This window comes from Mustela putorius, unplaced genomic scaffold (genome assembly GCF_011764305.1).
Source record: "Mustela putorius furo isolate JIRA1106 unplaced genomic scaffold, ASM1176430v1.1 tig00003834_pilon_pilon_pilon, whole genome shotgun sequence".
In the NCBI taxonomy this organism is placed as follows: domain Eukaryota; kingdom Metazoa; phylum Chordata; class Mammalia; order Carnivora; family Mustelidae; genus Mustela; species Mustela putorius.
The window spans coordinates 124189661-124216671 of NW_025421987.1; the positions used below are offsets into that span (position 1 = coordinate 124189661).

Sequence of the window (27011 nt, forward strand, 5' to 3'; positions counted from 1 at the left end):
ATTCTTAGTAATGAGCCACAGCTCAAAGGGTACAAGAGTTAAGAAGGACTTAACAGCCTTGAGTTCGAGACTGCCCTGGTATAATCCTCAAGTTACTCTTCCAACTGCTTTTTCCTACCATATCCCTCCATAATTCTGTTCTTCCTCTGATCACAGTTATTTGTAGGATGTATTTGGCTATGAGCACTTTCTTTCTTGCTTGGCCTGTGCTGACTTTCTACTGGAACTTCTCCACCACACCTGCAGTTTCTGCTGGTCAGATTTCACTCATCTTTAACAATGTCTCTGCCATGAATCTCTTCCCAGTTTTCACAGCCAAATGTGATGTCACTTTAGTTTGAAAATTCAAAGTCCTCTGCTAACACCTGTTGTGCTCTACCTGACAATACAGTACTTTCCTCACCACCTTTCCACCCCGTCTTGAGATTGCCGGTCCCTGGAGCTTTGGAGTTCAAGAACTGTGCCAGTCTGATTAGGCCTGTTGTACTAAAGCTCAACTTTTTGATGAAAATAGAAGTCTTTAAATAAGATCTCACCCTCAAGGACAGACTTCACTGTTGGCTTTTACTCCAAATAAATTTGGAAGATCAAATGTGAAGGCAATACAAAGCTAGTCAGAGGCCTGAATTTTCTCTAGTAGGCCTGAAATTTAGTATAATTTTCCCCCCAGAGAGATACTCTAATTAACTGTTGTCCCTTGACAGGATTAGGAGGGCATCCATCTGACTGGTCTTGCTGATTCAAGTTTTAACCTGCCACAATCCCTTCCCTCAACAACCACCAGTGTCATTTTTCTAAAACCGCTTCAAGTCCTTCCACAACCTTTAAAACTCCCTCCTTAGTACTTAGCCCCTGTTACAAGGTCCTTTACGATCCCCCTGTCTGCTTTTCCACACTCATCTCTCACCACCTCTGTGCTCCAGGCGTAACTGTTTTCAATTTGCAGGATGGGCCAAGCTTCCAGGGTCTTTGCCTAAGTGGAAATATAACTATGAGCTGTCTGTCCATCTAGATGCTCTGTCTAGATGTCTAATGCTTTTCCCTCTACTCTTCAATTTGCTAATTTGGGGTTGTTTTCCAGGAATTGTCTCGGTGCCTGCCTTTTTTTTTTTTTTTTCTTATAAGTGTCCTTCATTTTTCTATCTTGTCTTAGAGATGGCATTTTTCTTATTTTTTTAGGTTCCTTGGAGCATCTTCATCATAATATTTAACATGCTGAATCATCATTTTCTGTTTAATTATCTTTCTTTCTCTCTTGAGTCAAGACTATAAACTCCTTTAGAGCAGGGACTACTTATGGTCACCTTACTTCCCTGTTACCCAGCACCATCTAAATAGGTATTTAATAAATATTTGTTGGTTGAATAAATGATGCCCACATGTAAGACTGCTGATTTGGTAGACACACCTATATAATTCTAAGCTTACTTAACTTCAGAAAAAATTAATATAGTAAAAGGAAAACAGAATTCCCAAGAATTTTGGAAATTTGAATGAATGACTAAATGCAGAGAGCTTTCTGAACAGGATAGGAAAATCTCATGAACAAGAAGGTTTAAGAAAAAGTGGAAAAAAAATTGGAGGAAATGAAATTATTAGGAAAGAAGTCTTAATGAAATAATTTAAAATGTTGGTGGAAACCCACAAAGTGTCTGTTAGAAATATGACTGCCCTTCAGCAATACTGCTTATCTGGAAGATTTCATTTTGTTAATTGTCTTCCCTAGATAACCATCATATTCATTTATCTTACTAACATCATTATAATTGATTCCCCAGAGTCACCTTCTGGAAGTACTTTCATACCCTTTTTGTTGCCCAGGTCCCTCTTATGTACAGCACTGCAAACTGACTGTTCTTAATAACATAGCATCTTTGCTTCATTTGTGTGTGTGTGTGTGTGTGTGTGTTAATTCTTCAATGGCCTGTGTCATACCTTTTGCATATTGTCCAAAAGACATGCATCCAGGTGCCCCATACTCATTGTGACTGCTAATCAGGACAAGTAATGGCCTTTAGCTCTTTTTCATTAATGCCATGGAAAAGCACTGTGCCCAATCCATTAGTGATGCACTATTATATTAAGAGCTTACTTAAGAAAGGCAGCCAGCCAGTGGACATAGGACTGGTTTCCCTTAAATAGGATTTTCAACCATGATCAAACAAGGCACCTTTTCATTTAGCAGGAAAGTTTCTGCTCTTTCCCTGTCTCTCTTTCTCATTGTGTTTTGTCCTAATTTATCCTGTCAGTCCATAAGGAACTTAACTAATGTTTTCTAAATGACATTGAAATTTCTTGAAGATTAACAGTATTCATAGGATAAAATATCCATTTGTCTTTTGAAAACTTCTCTCTTTGATTTTTCCTATCAGTAGGTTTTAGTTTCTTGAACTCCTTACTCTCAAAGTGATGTTTCTCCTCTTGATTTTTCTTGACTATAAGTACAAAATAAGCAGCCATTCTATTTGGGTTTACTTTTTATTATTCTTTTAACATTCATGCAGATAAAACTGCCCTGTTATTTTCATTCCTTTAGGAAATTATGTTTGATTGATGGCCTTGAACTTGGCAAGTTTAGGCAAGATTTGAGGATGTTTTTTTAATCTCCTAAATTCAATTGAATTATTTTCCCCTAGCTGATAGCATAAGGTGTCTGTTTGCATTAAAACTCCCACCACTGGCATTTGTACTTATCACCCAAGCCATTTAAGGCTTCACGTTCTTTTGAAGAACTAATTCCATGTGATGTTAAAGTTCATAAGTGTGTATAAGGCCCAGTTTCTAAAACACCTTTCCTTGGGAAGCTCATCATTGTAGAATGCAACCACTCAGGCACAGCAAAGCACGTCAACCTCATGGACTTTCTTCATAATCACTAATTTGTATGTTTAAAATAATGAGTCTTGGGGCGCCTGGGTGGCTCAGTGGGTTAAGCCTCTGCCTTCAGCTCAGGTCATGATCTCAGGGTCCTGGGATCGAGTCCCGCATCGGGCTCTCTGCTCAGCAGGGAGCCTGCTTCCCCCCCCCTCTCTCTGCCTGCCTCTCCGCCTACATGTGATCTCTTTCTTCCTCCCAGAAGTCTATTATGCATTGTTGTTATCTTGTATAATTTTCTTCCTTCCGTGTGATTTTTTTTTTTAAAGCAACGAATTTTTCTTGGAATATTAGTATAATGGCTCCTTTGGGGAGAACCAGTGAAATCCCTGTGTGAATTTATGCAGTCTACTCAGACTGTCAGGATTCATGGCCTACAATGATAGACTTAGGAAATCCTGGAAAATGAAATCAAATGAGTCGGCATATTTGCATGGTGTGCACATTCACTATGGTATGGTTAGTTACCCAAAGTAGCTACGTGGTTACTTCAGGGAGGTCTTAGTAATGTTAAAGCTCTATTTTAAAAGGAACAAGACTCATATGCAATATATATAAATACATAGAAGCTATCATACTCTGTCAACAGTTTCCTCTCTAGAACATTCTTTTGAGCCTCTAGTAATTAGAACAGTGACTAAATTAGCCCTTCTTATTTTCTGCTGGTATCAAATACAGCTAAAGGGATTACATTGTACTTGGATACTAAGGCTCTTTTTATAACTGACAGCATATAATCTTGATTATTTACTGTTTGTATTCCTAAAATATGAAATAGTTTTTCAAACACAGCTTTCAACTAAGTTCCTAATTTCACACCCAGGATGACCTTCATTGTCACAGACTCATTGTGCCTCATTGCTAATGAGGACAGTTGTACTCTTCTCTCCTGTCCACAAACCCCACTCCTTCTTTTTGCCAGTGCCGCAGAAAGAATCCTGTGTACAACTGGGAAGAATATTTTTTACCGACATCCCATGTCTTACTTACCTCCCATATAAACAGTTGTTTACAATTCCTTTGGGGATACATAGACATATGTATACATATATACACATACACTAAACGCACTCACATACATATATGTCTCTGCTTTACCTTCCTGGGTTTTTTTTTTTTTAAGATTTTATTTATTTATTTGACAGACAGAGATCACAAGTAGGCAGAGAGGCAGGCAGAGAGAGAGGGAGAGGAAACAGGCTCCCCTCCAAGGAGAGAGCCAGATGCAGCGCTCCATCCCAAGACCCTGGGGTCATGACCGGAGCCAAAGGCAGAGCTTTAACCCACTGAGCCACCCAGGTGCCCCACTTTCCTGTTCCTAATGTGAGATAAAACTCTAAGGAAGAATGATAGAAATACAGAGTACAGAATTTGAATGTATCACTTAAACCGATTAATCTGTTATTCATTATGTGAAATATAGATTTCCTTATGGAACATATTTAAGTATAACTTCCCAAACAACTCCTAGGGTAGTCTATTTAAAATATTGTGGCATATTAGAATCACCCGGGAAGCTTTAAATTTCCAACCACCCAGGCTATGCTCCAGGCTCATTAGATCAGGTTATCTGTAGGTGGGACCCAGGCACCAATATTATGTTAAAACTGCACAGGTGATTCTAATGTAAAGTCAAGCTTAAAACCAGGGCCCTTGAGAATGTACCTCAGTCTCATGAAATGTTAGTGTGTTTAGAAAAAAGAAAGAAAGAAAAGTTCTAAGGTCCAGCACATTTGGGAAGTGTAGCAAATTGTACTTGTCTTCCTAGAGATGCTTACAGAGTCACGATAAATATTTGCCCATTAAATACTGAGAAGTCCTGCAGGGGAAAAAATGGTGAATGTAAAGAAGGAAGGAGGAAAAGAAAGCAAGGGACCCTCACCCCCATGATAAAAATATCTACATCGCTTGGTTTATCCCCTCATTTTAAAAACTTGTTTACTCAGACATAACTTTGTGTGTGGAACACCTGTCAAAAATTCCATGGAACACTCCTTTATGGAATAAAATTTGGGAGATCCTGAATCAAAGGACCCCAGAGTGAAAAGCGAAGGTTTTTCTTGCAGTGCTTATTAAAGAAGATCTGGTTACACCCAGCTTTGCTTCACTCTTACGTAACATTTGATATTTAAAATAACTTATTGAGATGGCAAACAGATACATGAAAAGATGCTCAGCATCACTCATTATCAAAGAAATGCAAATCAAAAATGAGCTATGCTATCACCTCACACCTGTCAGAATGATTAAAGTCAACAGCACAAGAAACAGGTGTTGGTGAGGATGTGGAGAAAGGGGAACCCTATTGCACAATTGGTGGAAATGCAAACTGGTGCAGCCATGGAAAACTATATGGAAGCACCTCAAAAATCCGTTATGGAAGTACCTTAGGATGCAGTAATTGTACTACCGTGTATTTATCTAAAGAATACGAAAGCATTAATTCAAAGGGATACATGAACCTTAATGTTTATAGCAGCATTATTTACAAAAGCCAAGACATGGAAGCACCCCAAGTGTCCATCAATTGGTGAATGGATAAAGAAGATGTGGTATACATATATGATGGAATATTATGCAACCATAAAAAAAGAATGAAATCCTCCCCTGTCCAATGACATGAATGGAGCTATAAAATATAATGCCAAGGGAAATAAGTCTCAGAAAAAAAAAAACAAACATATACTATATGATTTCACTCATGTGTGGAATTCAAGAAACAAACAAAAAAATATAAGCAATGGGGAAAGGAGAGAGAGAAAGGCAAACCAACAAACAGACTCTTAACTATAGAGAACAAACTGATGATTATGAGAAAGGGGTGGGGAGGGGTGTTATTGGTATAACAGGTGATGGGGAGGAAGGAGTGCACTTGTCCTGATGAGCCCAAGATGATGTATGAAAGAGTTGAATCACTCTATTGTACACCTGAAACTAATATAAACTCTGTTAGCTAACTGGAATTTAAATAAATACTTAAAAACAGAAAAAAAATAATGTGGAGTTTAACATTAGAGTTCAGAAATTATATAAGGGATCTGATAGAAATAGGATACATGGGACACAAGCACTATATAAGATTTCATTTTAGGAAAGTCAGTCTTCCAAGATTAACCGAACATACAAGTTGGGTGAGTGGTATCCAGAGAAATCAAACCTTTATTGAAAACTGGAAAGGTATGGGGAATCCAGCCAGGTAGGAGAGTCCAGTGATATGATAGCAGAAATGGTACCAGGATACAATAGCTCTAGTATTTAGTGTCATTTGCAGAGTCGGTACAAATAAAGTGGTAGTTTGGAACCATTCTGTATTCTTTATTACAATCATGCTCCATTTTATATTCTCTTCTCCTAGGCTTTTCTAAGAACTGTTTTAGAATTTCCTATCTCTGGGGCTTATCCATTCAATTTAGAGTAATCTATAGGTCTTTCTTTCATCAAAACTGACCTGAGCCTGTTTCTCAGGATTTCCTCACCTCCATCCTGAGGGCTATTATATGATAAACTACTACTTTCTGAATATGTTAATATTTAACCCTGGTACTGGAGTTTCAGGCACTGTGGCAGCTTGTTTCCTTGTTTCCACATCTGCAAGGCAGATGTATAATAGTGCCCGCCATTTTCCAGAAGAGTTTCCTCAGGGATCTCAGAAAATTGTGCCAACTGGAATCTCCTGTTTAAGAAACAGTGTTGAGGTGCTGTAAATAATAATGGAAAATATTTAAAGTAATTATGCAAACTAAATTTGGGTAAATGTTTAAAAGAGATAGCCAACTGTCAGTGTCAGAGAAGTTTCCGTCAGCAACTTTTACTGACAGGATGAGAGAGGATAAAATGTGTAACAGGCGTGGTAACACAGAGGCCTCTGTTACTCTGGCCTGCTCTGGTTTTGGCCAGTTCTATCCGAGTTGATAATGTTATGGGTTTTTTTTAAACTCATTTTCTCTTTTGCCTAATTTCTTAGTTTAAATTCATATGACCTCCCCAACCACAGGAATATTCAAGCATTCGGCTCACAATAGTTTAATTTAATGTCTCAAATGATGTCACTAAAGACCTGTTTTCTTTCTACACAGCTGCACATCAGTCATCTACATACCACAACCTCAATCTGACATACCTAGTCCCACTTCCCTGTCCTAGTAGCAGAATGGCTATCCCAGCAATGACCCCATATACTCACACTATCCTGTGCCAGAGAAGAGCAAAAGTCATTTCTAGAAGTCTACACACACGCACACGTGCACGCGTGCATGCACATACATGGGTTTTCTTTCCCACAAGCTCCAGTAAACATCTTTGTAGTCTCACTAACTCTGAAATTTTACCCTCATCTACTCCCCGACTGTGGAGTTAACTGCATTCATGCTACATGACTGGGAGAAGGGAGTATAAGGATTCTTCCAGGAAACCTAGGTTCCTATTAAGAAGGGGAAATGGCTGCTGAGTGGGTAAGAAAAAGAGGATGACGACACCTTCCTTCTTGTCATTGTTCCTATCTTTTTTCTAGAATCTGTTTATTATAACTTGTGATCTTGGGTTACAGCTTGGTCATTGATTCCTCTTTTTAAGTTTCTCTTCTTGTTTTGTAAATATACTTTTAGATAAGAATTAAGGATAATTTTCATGAAATTCAAAGCCACATATTTTTATTTTCTGTACGTGGGCACGAAATTCATGAAGGAGGACATTGGATAAACATAGTTGCCTCTTTTGAATGGTATGTGGGAAACACAATTCCTTTGGTCAAAGGAAAGAGAAAAACAGGCCCCAAACTGTACAAACATCTGAGGTTAATGTTCTAGGAAAACAGTGTCCGTAGTAGCCTTCGAGTTAGGGAAGGAATGTCCTTGGGCTCTAAATAGAAACTAAAGTCTTCTAGGATAAAGAAGTCAAGAACAGATGAACTAAGTGGGGCCAAGCCAAGGAAGATCAGGACATAAAAATTAGGAGTAGTGTTATATCTATACTGATTATTCTTTCTGTGTGACTTTGGTTGCCTTACTTCCTCTATTGCCTTACTTCTGGTCCTTTGGTTGATTTAATTTTTACATCCGTTAGTTTTATTTCCTGTTGGAACTGCTTTTTACATGCTTCTGTCCATGATCAAACACTTTATTTCGTATTTTTCCAGTGGATGAGAAAATATTAAGATTTAAGGTAACTTTTCAGCCCTTTCAAGTTGACCATACTGAATTTTACCTTCTTTGTTTAAGAATGTTACCCGAATGTCACTGAGCCCCCCAATATTTTGAAACTAGATAAGATTGGCTGGAGCCCCCAATTCCATACTCTTTAGAAGTCCACACCTTTCTGAAATACGTACACTTTTCTGGGGTATTATTTATTGGCACCTCTATCTGCTCTCTCTATTCTGCATTGTGTTAATTCAGATGACAGTTCCCCCCCTTTACAATTTTCACACAAAAATTCTACTCAGAATAACATTAATGAACTCTTCGGCACGCTCAGTAATGGACACATGATGGCATTTAAAAGACGTCAAATTGATTGTAATGATGCATCCCTGTGCTTGAAATGCCCTTTTGCCACCTCTCTATGGTGGGATTTCACCAGCTCTTCCCCTCTATATCTTGAGGCTCATTCTGATCATTCTCTCCACACCACTATCCCATTCCCACTGCCACCCCACCATGTTTCCTCTGGCTCTCACTTTTTGTCAAAAATGTAAGCTTCTCCCATAACTCTCTCTTCATGTAGACTAAATGTCTGTCACCCATTCCTTTAGGGCCCTATGTCCACCCCAGGTGTCTCACTGTAATTTCTATGACAAAATAAATGAGCATTTCCTGCCGAAGCTGATTTCTGATCCTAAATATTAAGATAATGAAAGTTTTATCTTGTCATAATGGTATTACCAACAAAAATACAACCAATAATAATGACAGTTCCTATCAATGATGTTCTTCATAGGTACCCAGCCCTGTGTTAAAAACCTTGTATGCATTATTTCATTACTATTTCCAAGAAACCTTTAAAGCATCAATGTTTGAGTCTATTTTACAAGAAAACTGAGATTTATAGATACAAACATGGATCTTAACCATCATGCTAGACAACATAAACATATTTTCCTAGTTTTATTGGTTGTTGTTATTCTACAGACTTTAACTTTCTTTTATATTGCCTTAAAAACCAAATGGAATTTTATTTCTACATCCCCATTGTTAAATAGGTAATGAATATTTTTCTTAAAAAATCATCTCTATGTAATCTTGTGCTCAAATTGAGAAATCCTTTTGCAACATGTATCGACAACTGTCCCAAAAAATGAAATTTCCACTTTTTAATTTGTGAATACATACATATTTACCATAAACATCATTATCTTTATCATTAATTTGCTAAATTTGAAGCCTAGTATTAGAGTCATTTATTTTTTAGATGCTCTTCAAACTGATACGGTAAACTATGAATCAACCCCCACATCAGCTTATTGTCAAACGTCTAGATGCCAAAAAGTAAAACAAACAGAAAGCATTAATAAAATAAGGGTATTTCTTATGTGTTAAATTAAAAAGCACCAAAATTACTGCATTAATGTGTTAATATTGCCCCAACAACATTATCATTAATATACTCAAAATAATAACAAGAGCAAAAATAAAGACCAAGAAACAAAACCTGAAGAAAGGTGGTTCAGATTTGCTACTAGGTTATTTTATGGGTGGAAGGTTTGGCTATCTTTCAGAGATGCTTTTCTGATCAACACCAATCACAAAGAGAGTTATTATAGGTAACTCTTCTCCTTGTCTATTAAAGAATTGTGGAAGGACTTATGAGTCAAGAATAATACCAACAGTGGTTTCTGAAAAGCATTTTCAAGATTTATTCATTTTGTGCAGTTTTGTACAGAAATATTTGCTTAGTCTTCGATTGAACTTGAGTTCAAATGTATACTCTTTCTTTCAACTCTCTAGGGTGAATGGCCTCTAGTAATGAACAAGTGGGGGAAAAAAGAAGGAAGACTATTATATATCCAACAAGTAATAGTTTTAGCATGACTTACAGGCATTCATATATCAGGCTGTGAAAACATCTGAGGTCTCACCTGGCCTAACTGGAACCTGAAGGTGAGCAAATGCCAGCAGGCTTCTCTCTCTGGTCTCTGGAATCACCATCCTAATTCAGTCAGCTGAGGCTTCTGCCTTCATATGGCCTTGATCGTCAAGATACTCCATACTGCTTGCCCAATGGATCACCCCTTTACCGCTAACCTCCTATGCTATCCTTTCCTCTGTGTCTTTCTGAAAACACCTTGTAAAACATAAAGATAAATTCCTCTACATCCTCATGCTCCTCACAAAAAATTATTTCTTCTTCATGTCTCACCAAAAATCTGTTGTCTTGAAAATGTATTCTTCCTCAGTCACCCTCCTGGATGCAGACTTCATTTTCTCCTATGACCAATGGAGCGAAAGGAGGGGTCAGCACTCTTTTACATCACTATTTTCTCTTGTACAGGGTGTGCAAATTCCTTCTTTTAATGACACTACCCCAGGATATTATGTTTTTCTTCTTCTTTTTGCTATCATTCATTGATCTCCTTGCCAACCACCACATTCAGCATGACCTTTTGTCACTAGCCTCCTCTTCCCTCCAACTCCTGCCTCATTATTACCACAGTGTCAACATCCCTTCACCTCCTTGTTTATCCAATGACCTTCACCTTCTGCAACTCCAGCCCTCCAATCAGAGGTCACATTATGGACCTGACCATACTGGCTACCCCTCTGAAATCTTAAAACCTTCATACTTGCTTATCAGCATTTCATTTTTACACATCTCTCCTCTTCTGCTGCATCCATCAACTTTCCCTATTCCGTTTCTTTCCCTGTCCAGACAAGAAACATTGTGTATCGCTTCACCTGTTCTCTTGCCAGCACCCTCACTACCACCATTAATAATAATGATGGGACTTGAAATTTTTTCCCTTTATCCTGGGTCATCTCTCTCTCCCTAATGCTCCAATGAAACAATTCCAAATATTTACCTTTCAACTTATTCCAATGAAAAGATTTCACTCATCTGCCATTCTGTTTGCAAGCATGCTGACCTTACTCCCCCTGAGTTTCTAGTGTTCTCCCTGGAAAATTGAATGTTTTTTTATTCATATGCCAAATTCTCACTTAATGCAGGTAGAGATGTTTTCACACAGGCTTGAAGCCATCCTTGCAGTTTGGATTCCTGAGTGAATCTGGCCTTTTCTTACAATTTGGGGTTTCCAGTATATGAAGGCCCGAATCAAGAGTCTCCACCAATATTGTATATTTTCTAGTAAGGAATTTTGGTGTGTCTTAGGGAAGTCTCACCTCTACCCTTTATAATAATTTTCCTTAGCTTTCTTTCATGCTATAATGTGATTCCAAAGAAATGCCAAACTTGAAGACACACTATAAGCACATTTTTGTCTACTAATTCATTTATGGCATAGGCATTGTATTAGGGTTCTGTACAGAAACAGAACTAGTAAGAGATAAATAGGTAGGTAGATAGATAGATAGGCAGATAGATGATAAATAGATGGATAGGATACATAGAGAAATAAATAAATAAAGGGTAACTCATCATAGGAATTGGCTTACATGCCTTTAGAGGCCAAGAAGTCCCACAGTTGTGATCTGAAGCTGAAAAACCAGGAAAACGGGTATAATTCAGTCCAAATCTGAATGAGGGAGCGAATGGCGTAAACTCCAGTCTGACACCTGAGAACCAGGAGACTACTGGTATAAGTCCCTGAGTTGAAAAGCCATAGAAGCAAGAGCTCCCATATCTGAGGGCAGAAGAATGGATGTCCCAACTCAAGAAAAGTATGAGAACATTTGCCCTTCCTCTACTTTTTTTTTTTTTTAATCTATTCAAGCCCTTAGGGAATTAATTGATGCCCACCTACATTGGTAAAGGTGATCTTCCTTACTTGGACTACCAATTCAAATGTTAAGGTTTTCTCTGGGGAAAGTCTTCATAGACACTCTCAGAATTACAGCTTTCCCAGCTATCCGGGCATCCTTTAGCCCAGTCAAGTGGACACATAAAGCAAGCATCACAGGCATCAAGATAAAAACAAAAGATTAGGATTTCTGTGCTCTTCCCTGAACAACCATATAGTTCCTGTGGGTTTTACAGCTTGAGGTTTTTACCCAGAGTGCTGAATTATTCATCCATTTTTACAGTCATTCATTTATTCATTCGATAATTGCATATTAGGTGTCAACCATGATGAATCAGACATAGTGCCTCTAGGAGTTTTCAGGGTTTGAGGGCAAAGATCTGTAGTAGAAGTACAGACAAAGAGCACTCAGACATCAAAGGAGAGAATGATCACTTCCAAATTAGGGATGGAAAGAGGCTTCATATAGGAATTTAGCATCTGGATTCAGTTTGAGAAACAGGATTAGGATAGGTGTCATGAGTGGAATAGAAGGAGACTAGAACACGGTAGAAAACAAAAGGCACAGAGGAAGGAAGCTATGAAAGTAGGACTCATCACTGTGAGCAGGCAGATTTGGGTAAAGCTAAGGATAAGTGAAATGTTATAGGTCACAATGATTCTATGAACTCAGTGCAAGTAGGTTAAAATTTACTACAAGATAACATTTTTCATCTCTCCACTGCTTGACAGGTGTCATCAAACAAACTGTTCTCCAATTCTTGTGGCAAGGAGTAGAATCTGGACTCTGGCACCAGAAGGTCTATATCCCTCCAATCCTTCTATCTTTTTGCACATGGCTCTTTGCTTTGAATGCTTCGTATCCTTGGAGGAAAGAAAACATATGTAAGGGCACTTGGGTGGCTCAGTTGTTAAGTGTCCACCTTCGGTTCAGGTCATGATCCCAGGGTCTTGGGATTGAGCCCGGCATTGGGCTCCCTGCTCCTGGGCAGCCTGCTTCTCTCTCTCCCACTTGTGTTTGCCCTCTCTCTTTGTCTCTCTCTGTCAAATAAATAAATAAAATCTTAAAAAAAATAAATAGTAAGGAAGGAAGGAAGGAAAAGAAAACATCTATAGCTGGACAGAAACTCCTCCATTATGTTTTTGTATTACCAAAGTTAAATATGCTTATAGAGGTAGATCATTGTCATGTAAATCTTTGGGGTTTTTTCCTAAATATGAACAGTCCCTAGATGTATTTTTCTCAAGTAGCTTTAATTCCAATTCCTTGTTGATTTCCCTTCTTTCCTCCTTATTTAGAGTGTTGATCCATCTTTTCCTTTCTTTCCACTTCCTCCCTGTTTTCCTTCATTTGCTCCCCATCCATATGCATCAATCTTTAATATGAATATTCTAACAAGTCGAATAGGTCAAGCTTCTTCTCTGAAGCTCTCTTCGCTGAAAAACAAACCTATCAAAATAGAACATGTTTGTTGACTCTTGTAGAGACTGGATTCTTTCAAAGGATATTGTGGGGTACCCTCAACATTTTCTCTTGTTGTGTCTACTGCAGTCTACTAGGATGACTGGCATTCACAATGTGTGGGCCTGAGATGGTTGAAAGGAAATGTTTTGCGTGCAAATGGAATTTACAGGGTGTGTGGCACCCTGGATCAGTTCCCTTCCTTCAACTAAAGTGTCTTTACTTAGCTCAAATTAATGCTTTAGTTACAGACTTAAACAGAAAACAACAGAGTTTCCACTGAGGACTTCTTAGTTCAGTTATCTATCTTTTTGACAAAGTCCTTCAGTTCTTTCATTTCCAAAATTTAATAAATAAATAAATAAGTATTTTAAAAATTTAAAACCCGGTTTCCTTGAGGAAAGATTAAATGAGTCTGAAGAAGCTGAGGACATTAGTTGTTGGGTTGTGTGTTCCTTTAAGTTTATGAAAGAATCGTCTAGATGATAGATCAGTCAGATCATTGTTAAGTGATTTCGTCTTGATACTTTCAAATTTAGAGATTGATTTAAATAAATGATTTGACCTCAGTAGACACTCTCATTTGAAAAGGCCATGACTTCACAGAGACTTTTAATTCTTTACCATCAATAAATCATACTAATTTGCAAGATCAGTAGAGAATGTTAATCAACAAGGAAAGCAAAAACCGGAAATTCAACTGCAAAACGGAAAGTCTAACAGAAGAAAAATAGTAACGGTACAGAAGTTCAACTCGTAAAGATTTTATTTGCCCTTTCTATTCCCAGGTACTTCAGTGAATGTAAGTTTGGCAGTAGTGAACAATACCTAAAATTAAATAGGTTCATATACCTAACATAAGAAAGTAAGAATAAACTTCCAGAACACCCAGTGGCTTAGTAGCAAACTCTGTTTCTCCTAGGTTCTGTCACATCCTTGCCCAATCTATGTTTCAACACTATCATATATGCTCACTTAAAACCTAGTACATAAAAGGGGTTCAGTATAGTTGTATTGTATGTTGCTAATAAGTGAATTAAGAATATATATCTATCCCTGGAATTTCATAATAGAGCACTTTGGGCTCTCATTTTCCGAGTTCCTCCCTTCTGCTGATCTTTTTTCTACCCTATCCTAGAATGTGTTATTAGCATTCACTGCACCAACTCTAAAACTCAATTTTGAGAATAACTCAGTTTCAAAATGGCCATTCTCTGACCAGCACCTCCTTCCTTCTACAAATACTTTAACAACCCTTATTACAATCATTCTTTGACACCATTAAGCCTGCCTACCTGCTTATTGCCTGCCACTTTATCAGTATCCATTTTCTCCTTCATTTGCTCACATCCATGCCTAGTTTAGATCTTAGAGAAGTACACAGCAATCACTTCCTTTCGTGTGTTCTTACCTTCCCTGCTCACTTCTCCTCCTGGTGAAACTTTGATCCTGCTTGTGTCCAATTCTCGGTCTGCTCCATTCTTTTGAACAGCTGAATGTGGCAAGAGTAAAGCATGCCACCAATGCTGCTGAGTTTCACAGTAATTTTATGAGCACACAACTTACATGGGCCCTCAGCACCGCCCAGAAATCTTACTGCATATCCCTGGTCCATTCACTCCCACTCTCCAAGACAACCATGTCATAACCTTCTCCCAAACCTACCACCTCTCACTTGCACCTCACATCTTGCCTCAAGAAATAGCAACAATGACAAAAGAACTTAGGTATCTTACAAATCTTCCAAGCTTGTTCTGAACTCACTCAATCTACCCTGTTTAAATGGATAAGTTGGCCCTGCTGTCCCCTAAGGTCAGCCTTTCCTTTTTTCTATTTACAGAGAACTCCTTTACTGTTAACTCCTTTATAGAACATTAAATATGTACAGAAGAATACACAATTCATAAGTTTGCAGCTCAATAAGTTTTAGAAAATGTGAAGTGGTGGATACTTGTGTATCTACCACCTAGATCTTGATATAAAATGTCCTATTATTACAGAATCCTCTTTTGATTGTTTTTGAAGAATTATAAATTGTAAATAGAACCACACAGTTTAAAGCATTTTTATGTTGGCCTTTTAAAAAAATCAACATTGTATCTAAGAAATTCATCCATATTTGTAGAGCAAGGATTCTTTTTTTTCATTGTTTATATCATATAACATAAATATATTACAAATTATTAATTCTACTGCTGAGGGATGTTTAGGTTATTTCTAGCTTGGAGCCATTATAAATAATGCCACTCTAAATATCTGACACATATCTCTTGGTACATTTGAAAGAATTTCTATTGTGCACATACCTAGGAGTGGTATTGCTCGTTCATGGATTCTGTAAATATTCTACCAGACAGTTTTACAGAGTGGATGTACCGATCTATACTCCTGCTAACAGTGTATGACTGTTCCAGTTATCCAATTCTCTCCAACACTTAGTGTTGTCAGTCTTTTTCATTTTTGCCCCACTGGTTGGAGTATAGTGTTATATCGTAATATTTTTAACTTGTACTTTCTTGATGACTAGTGACTGAGGTTATGGATTCATATGCATACTGACCATTTGGAATTTAAATATTCTCTTTTCCTGAAGTGTCTGAATGATTATATATACATGATTTTTGTTGTTTTGTTTGTTAATTGAAATTTTTATTGAGATTTTATAGATTCATATGCAGTTCTAAGAAATCATATATAGAGAGATCCCTTGTACAATTGCCTCAATTTCCCCCAATCATAATCTTTTACAAAACTACAGGGTATTATACCAAGCAGGATACTGACATTGATACAGTCCACAAATTTCATTTAGATGCCCCCAGTTTTACTTACACTCATTTATGTGTGTGTATTTGCTATACAGTTTTTACCTATGTAACTTTTTTAGCTACCACCACAGTTAAGATATTAAACAGTTTCAGTATTGTAAGAATCCTTCTGTTGCACTTTTATACCTCTACATGCCTCCCTATTGGTCCCCTACCCCTGTGTCTAATCTTTGGCAACCATTAATTTGTTCTCCATTTCTAAAATTTTATCATATAAAAAATGTTATATACATGGAATCACACTACATGGTCTTTTAGAATTCTTGTTTCTTGCTCACCATAATTCCCTGGAGATTCATGTGTGTATTAATTGTTCATCCAAACTCATTTTTAAAAATTTGGTGTTTAGTCTTCCTACTGATTGTGGATCTTTCTTTTTTAAATTTTTTTAAAAATATTCATTCTATGTATAAGCTTTCTCAGATATACATACTGTAAATATCTTTTCTTTGTTTTCTGGTAATTAGCAGTTCTTATTTTTAATGATGCCCAACTATCAATATTTTCTTTAATTATTAGCTCTTTTTTAGTCATGTTTAAGAAATTTTTGTTTTTCTCAATTTCAAGAAGGCTTTCACTTATTTTCTTTAGAAAACTATATTAAAATACCTTTCATGCTTAACCTATAATCTATCTCAAATTAATATTATATATAGTATATGGTAAGGATCAGGGGTCATTTTTCCTGTAGAGAGATATGCAGTCAATTCAGTATCATTTATTAAAAAGATCATTCTTGCCTACATTGAATTATGGTGACAGCCTTTCTCTCCTTGCAACAATACCATAATATCTTAATTGCCAGACTTTTTAGTAAATCTTGATATCTAGTAGTATGCATCCTTCAACTTTTTTCCCCCCCAAATTTTCTTGGGTATTCTGTGTCTTTTGTCTCTCCATATAAGTTTTAAAGTGAGTTTGTTGCTTCTACCAGGAAATGTGCTTGGATTTCAACTGGAATTACGTTAAATTTTTCGATTGTTTTCAGAAGAATTAACGTTTTAACAGTATTGAATCTTCTAATCCATGCATATGGTATATCCCCTCATTTATTTAGGTCTTATTTAATTCCTGTCATCTGTTTTCTAATTTTCAGCATAGAAGTTTTCATGACTTTTCTCAAACTTATTTCTAGGTATTTGATTTTCTTGACGCTATCAATATAGTAACATTTTTAAATTTAATTTTTAATTATCTGCTGCTGATATATAGAAATAGGTTTTTTTTATTACCTTATATCCAGCAGCCTTGCTGAACTCCCTTATTAATTCTAATAATTGTTTTTTAAATCCATCAGTCATTCAATCAACAAATAAAGCAAATTTTTTTTTAATTGAGAGAGTGGAGGGAATTTGTGATGCCTATATAGGGTTGTTTGAAGTTCAAATTTTAGACACGTTTCTCAATCAGCTACATTTCTATAATATTGTATCTTATTTTTATTACTACCACAAAAGCTCGAACCTGTCAGACTTTGGATTTTTCCAATATATTCATGAACATTTCTATCTCCACAAAATTGAAGGCCTCCTTAACCCAACCTGTGATTATATGGGAATGACTACTTCTCCCTGTTGCTCAGGGGGTGAGATTTCATAAATTTCCAAGCTGAGAACTACTTCCAAGACTCTTCCTTGTTACTCTTTTTGCTATGTGTTGCCAAAAAATGGCACCACCACAGAATACGACATTGACAATGTGTATTTTTGGTTTAATAATTTAATGCACACCTCTCTGGGGATTATGTTTAGTACTATCCTAGGGAATTGGGTGAATAATATAAATTACATACTCCTAAGAATTCTGGGCTTCCATTTTTATGAAGCCATCCATCGGCCATCTTTCCTCCATGAGTGTTTTCACTCCTAGTAAGTGAAGTATGTGCTGCTATCTGTGTTCACCGCCACCCACTCTTCAGGGATAATTATTTCATTTTCCACAGCTAGCTACTTTGTTATTTCTGTTAGTACCTACTTTATAAATTAATACTAGCACAAAACATCATGAAAACATTCATTGCTATTATTCTGGATGAGGATCCACTTCATTCTCCAATGTTTTATTGGCAGATGTAGAATATATAGGAAGAATGTGCCATGAGGGCCAATATCAGGGCCTAATGGACACTCTTTCCTTTCAAGGAGAATCTCTCCAGCTTTCCTCCTCAGTGCATGGTCTATCATTCGTTGAGTGGCAAGGAGACTTAGAGACCTTAGAATTTCTCCAGGCAGCTATTACTGCTTAGTCAAAGCAAGCATGTGAAATGTCACCAGCTTGCCATCCTGGGTCCAGATATTGCTCCCCAGCTCTGAGATGACAATTTTTCCAACCAAACACGACAAAGTACCTCTACCTGAGGTAACACCATGCCTCTCCCTCAGCCGCTCACCCAACCCAACCTGTTCCTTCTACCCTTAAGCTTCCTTTTTAGAAGAATCTTTACAGTGGATGACCTTGAAAGTAATTCACACTGCATTCTGTTGGTATCATCTTCCATGATCCTGGTTTCTTCTGTTCAACTTCCTTTCTGAGGTACCTTTTTGCAACTCTCCTATATCCTTATAGGCTTTCTCAAAAGTCTTAGTTGATTTGTAACAAGCAAGAATATATTTTTGCCAACTATGCTGACTTTCCAGGTTTGATAGTACCTAGACAAGTCCTCTTTCTGGAATTTCTTAAGCAGCTTGAAGAATTTTATAGCAAGGACTAGAAGCACCAATTTAAAAGCTAAGCAGTTCAGTGACACTCCAAATGAGCTCATTTGATAAATTATTTGAAGAAATTTCAAAAATTCAAGTGGAGGAAATTCCTTGCTCTACAAATTATTAAATGAAAACTTCTTCAAAGGAAATATATAAAACATATTTGTTTTGCTTTGGTGGGGGAAGAGAAAGTAAATCCAAAATAAAAATGTGGAGTTTTGTTTCCTCGGAAATAATCAATGATTCCACAGTAACAGAAACAGTTTGTCCTGACTTAAATAGGCAAAAACACAATTCCTCTCCAATTTCACCATTTTTTTTCCCTCTCTGTGTAACTATCTTGGTGATGCAGCGTCTAGACTTCTTGGAACAAGTGATGGAGTCTGGAATTTATTCTGTGGGTTTGAAAATGGCTATTCGGGTCTCCTTCAAACTTACATGTGGAAGTCCAGTGCTTTTAGAATATGTAAAAATAATCAAGCTGTTTACCAAAACCATAAAATTTCTCTACTCATGCCTAAACCTTGGGTTGCTACCAACAAGGAAATATCATATGGACATACTTCTTTTATTCATTTCATCTCATTGCAATGTGGTTCTCATCAGCCATGGAATCAAAAAAAATGCAAAATAATTTGTATTCATGAAAGAATGGTGGCAGATATTTTCTAGCCTTTGAGACATATCAATAAAACAAATTAGCTTAAAGGATATATATCCGTTCTTGGTATGGTTTTAATAAGTAATCTATAGGAATTTACCAAAACAAAAGGAAAGATTTCTTATATTGCAAGGCATTCTCTTAGTCTTTTGTCATTTGTTAGGTGGATAAAATAAAAGGAGTCTCTGAGGCATCCAGATCTAAACAATGTTTGTGCAGCCTGGATTATTAAGTCTGACTGTAGTTTATCTGTGCTCTTAAGGAAATCAAACTGTGCTTGCCAAGAAAGTTCAGAGTTATTTGTCACCAATTACCTAAAGCTGGGAGTTGATCTTACACATAGCTGGAGCCATTTCCTGTAAGCATTTGCTCTGAATTTTACAAAGCTGTCACTTCTTGAGGCTTCACCCTACAATATATATGTCTACTCCTGCAGAGTTTTATTGCAAAAGTTTATCCTGAAATAATAGTCTTACAGGGCAGAAAGCTCCACAGTATTGACTTGTTTAAAATAAGCCTATTCTTAATTTTCAATGTTCTCAAGCTCTGTCTATTGTCTTTTCTGTAAGGCAGGGGAGAAAAAAAAGGTTTTTTTTCATTAAAAGATACAACACACTGAACTAAGCTGATGTCATTTATACAATAAAATCTCTCTTGGTTCCGTTCAGAGGAATAGTTGAAGAGTAAGTTACTTTGTAAAGTAAGTGACTCATATAGGGTAGTCCTCCTGGAAGAAATTTAGGTATTGTGAGCACAAAGTAAATAGAAAATCTATCGAAATGAAATGACAATAAAAATATTAACCAAAGGCATATCATTCCATGTTTCTTAATTGGATCTCCAGTTTTTCCAGCCCATTGACAACAATAACAAATCAACTTGACATCTATATTAGATGGGAACAATCAAAAAGAACGTCCTAAGACCTTATTTACTTAATTTCAAAGATAAAGGAGTAGACCAAAAAGTGTCCTCAGTCATGGGTCAGAAGAACTGAAGTTCATTCCTATTACATGGGATCTTATCTCAGTCTGCAAAATGGGTGAGCCACCCTTCCTAGCTCACAGCTTTGTTCTAAAGAGGAGTATGGATTTGTGCCAGAAGCAGTTCAGTTTGGGCCATGTTGACAGTTTCCCTGAATGTCATGGGACTTGTGAAAAATACTGATTCTGGTCTACTGGACAAAATACAGATGAGATTTTGAATTAACTCAAAGTTATTTGAAGAAGCTTAGCTAAGAAGCACATAAAATGCTTTTCATTAACTACACTGCTTGAGCAGTCTAGTTTGGCAAGGGTGGTCTAACAGTGAGGTTGGTGAACTAGTGAACTAGAATGAGTGTTCCTCTGCATGACGCAGGCCAGCCCCTACTCATAGCTCACAGAAATGGCTCCTGAGGAATGCAGACAGAGGAGCTGGGACAAATCAAAGTAGTGTCCTATAGGTAAGTGCCAGTGGTATCATATTCTCATGCAAAGGATACACGCTCACTTATTAGACCCAGTTGCAAAGTTTGGAATTACTAACTTGGGAATAGAAAATACCCAAATCAATGAGGTATTCTTTTACTTGTATATTATAAATCTTGGAAAACCATGACGAGAAGGTAGAACATGAGCCCCAATAGAATCAGCTCTGGGCTTACATAAATTCATGGTTGGCAAAAATATATTCTCCCTTGTTACAAATCTACTAAGACTTTTGAGATTCAATTAGAGAAGCATTTTCCAACTTATGTTCCTTAGAGCACTAGTTCTTTCTTTTTAATTAACATATAACATATTATTATGAATCACAGCTCTGTGATTCATAGTCTTACACGACACCCAGTGCTCACCACAGCACATTCCCTCCTCAATGTCCGTTACCCAAACACCACATCTTCTCACTCTCCCACCCCTAGCATATAGTTCTGAGCAAAATTAGTAGATTCTACCAAAAGGAAGGAAGGAATGAAAGAAGGAAGGAAGAAAGGAAAGAAGGAAAGGAAGAAGGAAGTAAGTTAGTCTGGTTTAATCATCTTTAAATAAGCTACTGTAAAACTTGATTTCTCAGTTTTTATTGTATATCAATATCACAAAAGAAGATACATTCTGCTGCATTTGCCATAATGCACTAGAACACAGCTCCTTTCCCAGCTGAGCTACCATTCAAAAATAATATATTATAAAGAATGCTCAGTTAAAGGATTTGTAATAACCTGTATAATATAAGAGAACTGCTTATCTGAAATGGCCAATGGACTGTTATCCCCGAAATAGTGTGGTTTTGTTAGCAAGGCAGACAGCTACCGTTGAGCTCTAGATGTGGAATACTCTTTCCCAAAAGATGGCTCTGTGTTTTGTACTTATTTGGAAAAACTGATAGTAATCAGATAACTGAGTACCTATGTCTGCTTAAAGACAAAAGGTCAATAATGAGAAGAGTTGGCAGAGTATATGTTTAAAGGTTATGCAAACAAGCTATGGGGTGGTAAAATTAATATCTGCAGTGAGCTCAGAATTATTAACAGCTAAGGGCATGCAAGATTTGTAACTGGAAATGGAAGGCTTTCTTCTTGTAACTTTCTCTTCAGCCATTGAACAATTATTTACTGAGTATCAGGCATGGCATGGTGTTTTAGAAGATACAGAGACATGAAAAGTTTGGCCTCTGCCAGTCTGGACAATTTCAATAGAAAATTGATGACTGCTGTTAGAGCACAGGGGCTAGGGCATAGAAATCTCTGGTGATTTTTTAGTATAAACTGATGTAAACATCTCCAGGCCATTCAAATAGTTGCTCTCCAACCAAGTGACAAGGTTGTTTTTATATAGATAGGAAGTGAGCTGAGTTGTCATTTGTGGCACCCACTTATTAGTTCCTATATGTGGATTATAGACAACAGTTAGGTTTGTTTGATTTAGGGTTGTTTCATTAAGCCTGCCTCTATTTTTAGCAAGTAGATACAGTAAGACAGTTTTTGGTTTAGGATGGAGATACATTTATCCCAAAGGTGCTTAATTGCTATCATTCTCCATGAATACTGAACACCACCACCACCAACTGAGGAGCTCATCTCCATTCAGGTATTCCCCTTAATTGAGAACCATTACGTCACCTGCACACTGAAAGTACAAAGATACACAAGACATAGTAATTTAGGTTTTGCATATTGATGCGTGGCATTTATATTTGAACTCAGAAAATTTAGAAGAATAAATTAGCAGAGGCTTGCAGTTTTCTGTCAAAATCAGGTCTTCAACATTCGTGAATGGAGAGAACTTGTCTTCAGTCGATGATGCTGGTTCTGACGTTTTCATGATGTTAGTCAAGTTCAGAAGCTCAGGAATACAGCTGATTCCATATAGAAAATTCTATTCTTAAAGAGTAGAATGTTGAATTTGCAGGGGAGATATGCATTAGACATGGGAATATGGAATTTGGGTTTTGTGGGTGAGCAAGTAATTTTCCTGGGGCTCCCTTTCTACAGTGGAAAAATGCAGCTTATTTCCAACACATGGTTGACTGAAGACTGCAACTTAGTGAAAAATGGTTTGACTGTTTCATTGTCCATCCAGATGAAGAACATTTGGAGAACTAAAGGAGTTGAAAAGAAATACTGCCAGTGACGTGAATATGGAAGGGGGGAGGGCTCAAAGGAGACTTTGTCATTATTGTTATTATCTGTAATACTATTTCTTTTGCACTTAAAAAAGTAATAGGAAAATGACAAAATGAGAACATGTGCCAATTCTGAATATTGCTATATGCATATCTCTTGCATTATTCCTCTATTTCTCTTTTAAGTTAGAAAAAAAATGAATGCTAACAATCTGATGATTCATTCATTCAACAAATGATTCATTGAGAGCCTACTATGTGATACGTGCTAGCAATAAAATGAGAATTTAAAAAAAAAAAAAACAAAACATATCATCCCTGTCCTTATAGAATGTATGTTTCAGACGTGAAACTGCCATGTTGGGAACTAAGATAGAATGGTTACAAAGACAAAGCGAGGGAAGGGGGATACCATGGAGGTGGGCTGCTGTTCATGCTGAATCAGTAAGCACAAGTCATTCTCTACTGAATAGGAACTGCCTCGTCGTTGATCAAAATGAAGAGTGATAATGCACTGGCTGTGGGCTACACATCTAAAACAGTTTCATATGATATCTACTTTTCTCGCCAGTTGCAATCTCAAGTTCACCTGCATTTTTCTTTGATTCTCTCTAGTATATGACTGCTGCCGCTCCTATGCAAGGGACCTACATTCCCCAGTACACGCCTGTGCCTCCGACAGCTGTTTCTATTGAAGTAAGTCGGTCTCTGTCTTATAGAAAGAGGTAGGGATGACAGATCTCAGCCTCATGCACCGTGGTCCCCCATAACCAGACTATCCTTATTTGTGGTCTTGGGGTTGCTCTAAAATTTGACGTTTCAAGTTCACTGTATGAAAGTACACCAACATGCCTATGTTGTGCATTGCACATGAAATAAATCAATATGCTATAAAGGTAAGAGGAGAGTATTGTTTTTATAAAGATCGGAGACCAAATCACTACCCCATCAAATGTTAACTACAAATAACTCATAAGTAGGGCAGAAAAAAGAGTTTGCAACTATTTGAATGAGTTTGCTAGTGCCTTGTTACTAAAGAGTTTCCCTGGACCAGGGTCATCATCAGCATCAGTGGGAAGCTTGTTAGAAATGCAAAGTCTGAGACACTACCCAGACCTACTGAATCACAATTTGCATTTTAACAAGATACCTTGGGAATCTATCTTCACATTAGTGCACTGGTTCTCAAACATCTCTGTATATTATTTTCTGCAATTATTTAGAGAGCTTTAAAAAATATTTATGCCTGGGTCCTCTCCCCAGATTCCGATTTATTTGTCTGGGGTATTGACCGGACATAAGGATTTTTAAAACATCTCAGGTGAAAAAGAAACAAACAAAACAAACAAAAAAAAACTAGGTGATTTTAATATGTATCAAGGATTAATAACCACTGCTTTAGTGAATGAAACTTGGCAAGTTTGTGGCTTCCTATAAATTAAAAAAAAAAAAAAAAAGTTGCACCCTCTTTGCTGTGGTTACCTCAATGATGAAATCATCTTATCTTTAATGGAAGCTTTGTCCCTTTCCTTCTCTCTTTTTATTGGGCTGAATCCATCTCCAGTAAAAATTATTTTACCGGACAGAGCCAGCAAGCTACATAGGAAAGAAAGGAGCATAGAGCTATGTAGATAGTGGTGAAACACTTAGACATGTGTATTTCTGTGTAGTCCTAGTCATTATGGTCTCTTCCCACACTTCCCCTTCTCCTGATGACATTTGCTGTTATGATCACAGTGCATTTCTTCCCATCAGCAGGGATGCCTCTGTAAGCCATGCTATTCCTACTCCATGAGTTGGCCAGCAACTTGAGTGCTGTCATCACTCCACAGGGAGGTCTACCATGACTTGCTCAGTCTCTACAACTATAGAGATTGGGGAAATCTTCACAGAATAAATTCGATCTTACACAATGTTTGTTTTGGTGTATGACAAATGTTGGCCAGTACCAAGGTTTGGGAAACACAGAAGTTTAAGAGGACATCATCATGTAATTTAGGAAACCAAAGAGGTTCAGTTTTAAATCTTTTATGTGCTCTGGGCCTGTGGACCCCAAAGAATGAGTCAGTACTGATCAAGTTTTAATTGGCTTTTCAGAATTTTAAGACTACCTGATTAAAATACATGTGGGCTTTCTTTGGTTTTGTTTGTTGTTTGATGATGTATTTGACCATCAAAAATCATCTAGATCATCAGAATCTAGACATTCTAGGCATGTTAAGCATAGATCTCTACAACATATTTGCATTTTTCTTTGTCTACACTGACATATGGATGTGCTTATCTACAGAATTTGAGTGTTCTAATGACTATAAAATAATGAGACACATTTAACAATGTGACTTATTAGAAACAGTCTAAATATAGTTTAAAAAGATGTCTATAGTTAAAAAGAAATCTTTCAAGTCAGGGCACCTGGCTGGCTCAGTAGGTGGAACATGCAACTCTTGATCTCAGAGTCATGAGTTCTAGTCCCACGCTGGGCATAATAATAAAAAAAAAAAAAAAAAAAAGAAGAAAGAAAAGAAAAAAGAAATAAAGAAAGAAAGAAAAGGAGAAGAAGAAAAATGGAGGTACACTTTGATAAATTGCTTTGAATTATAGAAAAAGCACCAATATATTTTTCCTATAAAACACTCATTGAAAACTTACCAATATCCACACAAATAAGTGCTGGTGGGACATTCAGAAAAATGCACAATACCAATTGTATATTAGGGGGAAAAAGAGAATTTTTGGATTCTAAGGAACAATTTAAGGAACGTTTAGTTAGGGACAGAGAGTTGACCAAGAAGGTTTGAAAGCTGACATCACTGAAGGTGTCCAAGACTCTGAATAAAATCAAGAGAATGTATTTAGAGAGATGCCCTCTCTAAGCCTCCCACCTGCCATATGAAACCATGTGTGCCTTTCTCAAAGCAAGCATCTCTCCCTAATGATGATCAACTCCTTGTTGGCATCCTTGTTGGCATCTGTGAGAAACGAGAGGGTGCGGGAAGTAGCAAATCGGGATTAAGGATGTTTGTTTTCTGAAACCTCGAAATGAATTCTAGTTCATTTTGTAGAAAACAAGACAAAGCAAATTGCTGAATGGAAAACCTACCTAACAGTATTCTTTTAAACGAATTCCAAGCTTTTATGTATTCTTGTCTTGCCTTGTCTTGTTTTGCCTTGTCTTGCTTTGTTTCTCCTTTCCTTTCCTTTCCTTTCCTTTCCTATTTAGGTCAGAGCCATTGTTTTGCCATGTCAGAGACATGACATGGTACACTACCCCAGGGAAATGTTTGAATATACAAGTTTTTATAGGAATCCTGCATGAGCTTTTGATTAATAAATTATTATTTAGTGTGGCTATATGCAACCATGGCTTAGGAGTTCTAAGTTTGGTGAAAATGATTTTCTGACCATTCAACTGTGGTAGAGGTTTCTGCGAGCAAGTCCTCTTGGTGACACACTAAAGGGAATTCCTCAGCCTTTATCCAAATGCGCTCTGTGGTTTTCCCTTGGGTACTTCCTATAGCTTCATTTGACTGAGTGCAACTCTACTCAAGCCAAACAGAACAGAGGTATTCCCTGTCATCTATCTGGAAGAAGACCCTTTGCTAAAGCCAGTAAGGCTTTTGTGTTCTTATTTGCCTCCTTAGGGTGTTGTTGCTGATACCTCTCCCCAGACAGTGGCACCTTCATCCCAGGACACCAGTGGTCAGCAGCAACAGATAGCAGTGGACACATCCAGCGAACATGCACCTGCATATTCTTACCAACAGTCTAAGTAAGTTCGGGCTACGCTGAGCTCTTCTCCTTAAGATCGACCATCTCACCATCATTCTCTCATGTGTAGCTGTTAGCTTTTGCTGCAGTATGGACCATCTCAAACTTAGTGACAAGCGTTTATTTTTGTTGATGATTATGTGGATCAGCAAATTGAGCTGACCTCAGATGGAACTGACCTTCTGGTCTTGGCTAGAAT

The 27011-nt window shown here is 37.2% G+C and overlaps 1 protein-coding gene across 11 annotated transcripts in view; it reads left to right on the plus strand.

Annotated features, from left to right (window-relative positions):
* RBMS3 (RNA binding motif single stranded interacting protein 3) overlaps window positions 1–27011 on the plus strand; it is a 711391-nt gene that overhangs the window by 670497 nt on the left and 13883 nt on the right. For 6 of the 11 annotated variants that reach the window (XM_004754312.3, XM_013057193.2, XM_013057192.2 and 3 more), the window contains 2 exons: window positions 23657–23737; window positions 26686–26817. In XM_004754312.3, coding sequence (XP_004754369.1) covers window positions 23657–23737; window positions 26686–26817 — 213 coding nt within the window. Of the gene's footprint in view, window positions 1–23656; window positions 23738–26685; window positions 26818–27011 lie in introns of those variants that run through there. The other 5 variants (XM_013057187.2, XM_013057186.2, XM_013057191.2 and 2 more) reach the window with 1 other exon arrangement.